Source organism: Oncorhynchus kisutch, linkage group LG13 (genome assembly GCF_002021735.2).
Source record: "Oncorhynchus kisutch isolate 150728-3 linkage group LG13, Okis_V2, whole genome shotgun sequence".
In the NCBI taxonomy this organism is placed as follows: domain Eukaryota; kingdom Metazoa; phylum Chordata; class Actinopteri; order Salmoniformes; family Salmonidae; genus Oncorhynchus; species Oncorhynchus kisutch.
In genome coordinates, this window is record NC_034186.2 from 59,458,711 (window position 1) to 59,466,507 (window position 7,797).

At 40.0% G+C, this 7,797-nt stretch overlaps 1 protein-coding gene across 1 annotated transcript in view; it reads right to left on the reverse strand.

The window, feature by feature from the left end:
• Nucleotides 1-6,366, reverse strand: part of LOC109902068 (inactive phospholipase C-like protein 2) — a 60,598-nt gene extending 54,232 nt beyond the window's left edge. The window contains exon 1 of the mRNA XM_020498134.2: nucleotides 5,919-6,366. Coding sequence (XP_020353723.2) covers nucleotides 5,919-6,167 — 249 coding nt within the window. The 5' untranslated portion in view covers nucleotides 6,168-6,366. The remainder of the gene's footprint in view (nucleotides 1-5,918) is intronic.
• Between the last annotated feature and the right edge of the window lie 1,431 nt (nucleotides 6,367-7,797).

Below are 7,797 nucleotides of genomic sequence, written 5' to 3' on the forward strand. Positions count from 1 at the left end.
GCTCGAGCTGTTTTGCAAGGAGGAATGGGAAAAAATGTCAGTCTCTCGATGTGCACAACTGATAGAGACATACCCCAAGCGACTTACAGCTGTAATCGCAGCAAAAGGTGGCGCTACAAAGTATTAACTTAAGGGGGCTGAATAATTTTGCATGCCCAATTTTTCAGTTTTTGATTTGTTAAAAAAGTTTGAAATATCCAATAAATGTCGTTCCACTTCATGATTGTGTCCCACTTGTTGTTGATTCTTCACAAAAAAATACAGTTTTATATCTTTATGTTTGAAGCCTGAAATGTGGCAAAAGGTCGCAAAGTTCAAGGGGGCCGAATACTTTCGCAAGGCACTGTATCAACTTGTCAAGACTGGCAGAGAAGGCTGTTATTGTGTAGTCTTACAGTCCCTTATTGCATTTGGGACATTGGTGGTAAGCCACATGTGCAGCCGTCTTCATCGACCTGGCCAAGGCTTTCTTGTCGGCAGACTCAACAGCCTTGGTTTCTCTAATGACTGCCTCGCCTGGTTCACTAACTACTTCTCAGATAGATTTCAGTGTGTCAAATCGGAAGGCCTGTTGTCCGGACCTCTGTCAGTCTCTATGAGGGTACCACAGGGTTCAATTCTCGGGCCGACTTTTTTCTCTGCAAATATCAATGATGTCGCTCTTGCTGCGGGTGATTCTTTGATTCACCTCTACGCTGATGACACCATTCTGTATACATCTGGCCCTTCTTTGGACACGGTGTTAAACCCTCTTTGGGCTAGGGGCAGTATTTTCACGTCCGGATGAAAAGCCTGCTACTCAGTTCCAGAAGCTAGGATATGCATATTATTACTAGATTTGGAAAACACTCTGAAGTTTGAATAATGCCTGTGAGTATAACAGAACTTATTTGGCAGGTGAAACCCAGAGCACAATCCATCCAGGGGAAAAAAAATTTGAGGTCAATGTGTTTTCCATTTTTTTTCTATGGGAAACCCTTTTTAATAGGAATATGGTTGCAGTTCCTATGGCTTCCACTAGATGTCAACAGTCTTTAGAATTTTGAGAAATGAAGAAGTAGTCCTGTTCTTTCCATGTGTCACTCGGATGGACTCAAGTTTTTTGTTGCGCATGACCTGGAATGCGCTTCACGTTGTTTTTATCCAGTATTGAATACAGTATACCCAGTCTTAAATTGTATCGATTATTTACGTTTTAGGATACCTTAGGTTGGATTAGGAACGTTGTTTAAAATGTTTGACCAAGTTTACAGGTAACTTATTAGATACTTTGTAGGCATGTTGAGCGAGTTGAAACCGGTATATTTCTGAATCAAACGCGTCAAATAAATTGACATTTTTGGAACATAAAGGACATTATCGAACAAAAGGACCATTTGTGATGTTTCCGGGAAATTTTGGAGTGCCAACAGAAGAAGATCTTCAAAAGATAAGGCATTAATTATATCGCTATTTCTGACTTTTGTCACACACCTGCCTGGTTGAAATGTGATTTTCATGTGTTTGTATGCGAGGTGCTGTCCTCAGATAATCTCATGGTCTGCTTTCGCCGTAAAGCCTTTTTGAAATCTGACACAGCGGCTGGATTAACAAGAAGTTAAGCTTTATTTTGATGTAGAACACTTGTATGTTTTATGAATTCTTATTATGAGTGTTTTTGAATTTGGCGCACTGCAATTTCACTGGATATTGTCAAACCAATCCTGTTAACGGGATTCGAGCGGGAATGGGATATAAGGGATCCCTAAGAGGTTTAACAAACCTCCACACGAGCTTCAACGTCATACAACACTACTTCCGTGGCCTCCAGCTGCTCTTCAATACTAGTCAAACGAAATACATGCTCTTCAACCGATCGCTGCCCGGACAAGCCCGCCCAACTAGCATCACTACTCTGGACGGTTCTGACTTAGATATTTATAGTTGTCCACAAATTATAGGTGTCTGGCTAGACTGTAAACTCTCCTTCCAGACTCACATTAAGCATCTCCAATCCAAAGTTAAATCTTGAAATCGGCTTCCTATTTCGCAAAAGAACCTCCTTCACAAATGCTGACAAACATACCCTCAAAACTGACTATCCTACCGACTTCAGCGATGTCATTTACAAAATAGCCTCAAACACTACTCAACAAATTGGATGCAGTCAATCACAGTGCCATCCATTTTGTCACCAAAGCCCCATATACTACCTACCCACCACTGCGACCTGTATGCTCTTGATGGCTGGTCCTCGATACACATTTGTCGCCAAACCCACTGGCTCTAGGTCATCTATAAGTCTTTGCTAGGTAAAGCTCTGCCTTCGCTCACTGGTCACCATAGCAACACCCAACCATAGCACACGCTCCAGCAGGTATATTTCACTGGTCATCCCCAAAGCCAACACTTGCTTTGGCCGCCTTTCCTTCCAGTTCTCTGCTGCCAATGACTGGAACGAATTGCAAAGAAAACGCACAAAAACACTGAAGTTGGAGACATATCTCCCTCACTAACTTTAAGCAACAGCTGTCAGAGCAGCTTACCGATCGCTGCAGCTGTACACAGCCCATCTGTAAATAGCCCATCCAACCAACTACCTACCTCATCCCCATATTTGTGTTTCTGCTCTTTTGCACACCAGTATTTCTGATTGCACATCCTCATCTGCACATATCACTCCAGTGTAAATTGCTAAATTGTAATTACTTCGCCACTATTGGCCTGTTTATTGCCTTACCTCCTTACTTAATTTGCACACACTGTATTCAGATGTTTCTATTGTTGACTGTACGTTTGTTTATCCCATGTGTAACTGTGCTGTTGTTTTGTCGCACTGCTTTGCTTTATCTTGGCCAGTCGCAGTTGTAAATGAGAACTTGTTCTCAACTGGCCTACCTGGTGAAATAAAGGTGAAATAAAATACATTTAAAAATGTGATCATTTGCTGACTGGATCCTTTAGCAGTAGACTACCTTCGGACCAGTCAGTTCTTGCACGACAAGACTTTTATCTCCCTCACCAACTTCAAACATCAGCTATCTGAGCAGCTAACCGATCGCTGCAGCTGTACATAGTCTATTGGTAAATAGCCCACCCTTTTCACCTACCTCATCCCCATACTGTTTTTATTTATTTACTTTTCTGCTCTTCTGCACACCAATATCTCTACCTGTACATGACCATCTGATCTTTTATCACTCCAGTGTTAATCTGCAAAATTGTAATTATTTGCCTACCTCCTCATGCCTTTTGCACACATTGTATATAGACCCCCCCTTTGTTTTCTACTGTGTTATTGACTTGTTAATTGTTTACTCCATGTGTAACTCTTTGTTGTATGCTCACACTGCTATGCTTTATCTTGGCCAGGTCGCAGTTGCAAATGAGAACTTGTTCTCAACTAGCCTACCTGGTTAAATAAAGGTGAAATAAAAGAAATAAATAAAAATGCTTTGTTCAATAGCAATAAGAGGTTTGTTGACACAAAAGGTTTCCTAAATATGGGCTTCCTGGACCAACCAAGAGCTTGGTGAGTGAAAGTATGTGCAATACATTTTGGGGGGGGGGTAAATACAGATTTCTCTGCTCTCCAATACATTTCAATAGATATAATTGACCTATTAACAGAGTATATTGAACCTTGTGTCACAGGAGTGGACATCAGATCAAATAAATAGTTATTCACAGCTGGGAAGTGAGACAGGTCCTTGTGTGGTGAGAGATTACTTGGAACTTTACATGGCAGAAATGTCAATATTACCTACATCAATCTCCAGGCAGAGAGAGCATGAAAGTTCAACGCTTTCAATGTGCCAAGAAAGTGCTGCCCACAAAACCTAGTTGGAAAAGAGCTTAACTGGAAAGAACTGTGTTCATTGCTGGCAAATCAACAATAACACAATAAAAAGGCTCACAATGAATTACAGTTGATTGAGATTTTGGACAATAACAAGTACGAGCCTCATCTACAGTTGGTCCAGAAATTACCTGATCTAAAGATAGTGATGCAACTTTAGTCACAGTGTGGACTATCCATTCATAAGGCTACACAGTTGACTTGCAGATCTGATAAGTTTATCACTAAGAAGGCTAGGAGCATGGATGGGCAACTCCAGTCCTCAGGGGCTCAGTGGTTGATACACTTTCCCCCCAAACCCTAGCAAACACATCTGATTAAACTAATTGCATTCTAAACTAAAGATCATTAGTTGATTTTTGGAGTCAGGGGTGTTTGCTTTCACATTTTTGCCCCAGCTATCAGGCCACAAAGGACTGGAGTTGCACATCCCTGGGCTAGAGTGTAAGCCATAACCAGCTTAAAAATCTAAAGATACAAAGCAATATGGGATAGACCTAGGCCTACATTAGCCGTTTCCATTATCTTGTGCAGCGATTTTGTTGTTGACATTTAGAAAGATTGCATAGAAATTGCAACAACTGCCTTTGTTTCTACTGAACTGTCGTGACAAATACAGCAGACCGTAAGGACGTCAACACCTTGAGTGTTGACGTCAAAAACCTTGAGTGCCAAATAAAAAATTAAGTGGTTGAACTGTTTCCATTATCCATTTAGGGAATTTGCACATTAATAAATGTGAGAGTCTGTATGCCTTCCCACCTACAGTATGTTTCATGTCTCAGGTAGCCCGCAAAGGCCAGCATGGATAGAATGCAAGAATTTACTCATCTTTGCCATATTCTAATAATTCTCATGTGCCAACATATCGCCATGGTCTGTGCTATTGTGAAACTTGCACTTCTGTAGAGCTGAAATAATTGGATTGTAAAACTTGCATCCAGCCAACCAGAAAAGCAAGGCAAAACAATTCAAGCATTCTTGAAAGTCAAGACAATCCTTGTTCTCCAAATAAACATTTGTATAGTTAAAAAAAAATAAAAAATTGCAAGCAGTAGACATTTAGAATTAAAATGTGTAGTGAAGCTTTATAGTAACGTGTGACATCATGTGCCCAGAGTACCTTAAATTATTCATTTATTCTGAAAAACTGTTTCCATCATCATTTCTTGCAATGAAGAAAGTTTGACTAGACAAATCCACCCGTTGAATGGATAAAAAATGTTGTTGATCTTCAGAACATTTCTTCAATAGCTGCTGTTTCCATTACACGTAGCAATGTTTTTTTTGCGACATTGACCCAGGTTTATTCAACAAAAGCAATGGAAACCTGCCTAGTGAGCGGCAATAAGAGAAATACAAAAAAGCTGTGAGTTTAGCAATGTGATAGCCTCAGTCTGCATGACCTAGGCTACACTTAAATGCAATTTGTAGGCCTATTTTGGGATTTGTAGCCTTCACTTACAGGGAAAACAAAACAACCTTGCAAAACAGTCAATATGAGGAAATAGGTGAATGCATAATTTCCTTCATGAGGCCATCTGTTGTTGGCTAATATTGAGGCCAACTGACAACACTATCTAAATGAAGACAACGGAATTCAAAGCTGAAAGGTCTAAATGAGGAAAAGCCTTGTCTCATGTGATGAACTGCTTACCAAACCAATGTGTTGAGAAGCAACAATGGCATCAATTTAATTTGGAAACTGTTCTCAACCACAGGAATTGGTCCAGACTTTCCCAAATGTTGAATGGCAACATATAGTAAACGTCAAGCACTCAAAATTGCTGTTTGAAAGATTCCGCAAACGGATCACTTTTTTCTCTGAATGGTGAATTGACACTTGCAATGAAATTCAGACAAGACCTCTACTTTCACCTGACTGTTTGCATTGTCAATGTGTGTGTGAACAGTGGTTTTTGGATTGCAAGTGGTCGAGGTTGCTGAACCAATGTGCATAACATGTACACTTAGTGGAAGATCAAATCTAAGGATGCATCCACAAAGCTAACAATATAGCCAACCATGGACCTCTTTGTGTTCTCAAATCCGTGTAAATCTGCATAAAAATATGATTTACCTTTATAATGCTGCTCCTGCGTGGTATTCCGGATTTGGAATCCAATCTGACAGAGGAGTTGTTGGCGGTTTCAAGCCCTGGGCTGTCATGTAACGTTTCTGATCCAACCATGTCTGCCGGTATCCCACAGTCCCCATTGAAGACCGATACTTCGCACTGCGTCCTCCCGTCTGTTTTATCACTGGGCAAAGCCACCGAATCCCCAGTATTCGATGGAGATGAGCCGTCGTTCTCTCCAAACTCCGCCATAGGCACTCCACGCACACAGACAGACCAAGCTTAGCTGTCAAGCTGCTATGTAGGTGTTTCACTTGCAACGCTGTTGTATTTATCCAATGTCCTGGCTTGCTAGCTAGCTACCTCGTTATAACAACTGCACAAAAACGTTCCGTATCATTTTCTTGGTCCATATTTGACTGGTATTTAATGTCGCGTCTTCCATGGATTGTGCTCTGTAAAACAAAACATCAACAAGAGACATTGAATACCAATAGATTAAACTGTTCAATGCTAGACATGATCTGAAATTGTATGCAGACGATGTCTAATAATGTGACTTTGAATGGTAACGTTAGCTGACGAACGTTAATTACGTACAAACAGTTCAATTGCATTCAATGGCATTTTCAATTTGCAAAGCTGTCGGTAAAACATTGCAAAATTATTTCATAATGGATGCATTAGCTAGCTACATCGTCTCATTAGAAATTATGTCTGGTAAGTCATTCGGTAGTTAGCTGCCTAGCTATGCAACATTCGTAAATTAGTTTAACGTTAGTCAACAAGTTAGCCATATTTGCGTTCGTCTGGGATAGAAGTGGCTTGTTTGTTAGCTGCTGTGTTGTATATCTGGACTAGAGCTAATTTAGTTATAGCTAGCAAACTTAGTTATACGTCCTTACTCAGTCATGTTACGTTAACTGACAAATTAGCCCACATTTAATTAACTTGCCAATAGTTAGCTAACATTAACTAACCTGGCAAACTAACACTAATGTTACAGACAAATATGTTTTAACTAACCCTCTCGTATCTGTTCTACAGCCACACATGCCAACATAATTTCATGTTATCACACTTGCCTTGCTTGATAAAGTATTGTCAAAAGAGAACGAAGTTCCATTCTGTTGTGCTATCCAGCTGCAACGACGAGACTACTGTTCAGTCCATGCATCACCACCAGTTGCTTCATTAGTTAGCTTGCAATGCAGCTAATATTATTTAGCAAGTAGTCACCGACTAAACCCAACTGTCAACACATTTGCTATCTAAATATGTATCTAGCGAGCTACCCGTTAAGCAAAAGTCAAAAGGTGAACGAACTACTTGTAACAGGCAGCAACGACAACGAACCTTCTGTCAATCAAACCTTGCTCATAGAAAAATATATGTCTTATTGAAATACATGAAAACTGCTTTCATCGATCAAAACCAGTGCTTTATAATTACACTAGAAGACAGCACCGGGCACAGTTTTGAAGCCACCGCGCCTACATCTTGGCACGCACCCACCACAGTAGAAAAAATACATTTTGGAAGCTATAGAAATGCATTTATTAATGTCTAAACACTCCCCCCCCCCCCACGTTTATTCTATTATAAACACCTTAATGCATACTTTACAATTATATTATGTGAGTTAAACATACGTTATATAAAATATATATATATATATATTTAAAGTAAAATTTTTGAAAGTACTCATGTTACTGTCCCCACGACAACAACAAAATACATATGCATGTAATTCTGTCCTTGATACATTTAACTGAAATACTGTAGAAATTCATTCATTCCTTTGGATGACTCCTTCTTCTGTGGAGTGCCAATATGGCTGACCAGTGGCTTCAAAGAGTCTCTTTGGCCAATACCCAGCATA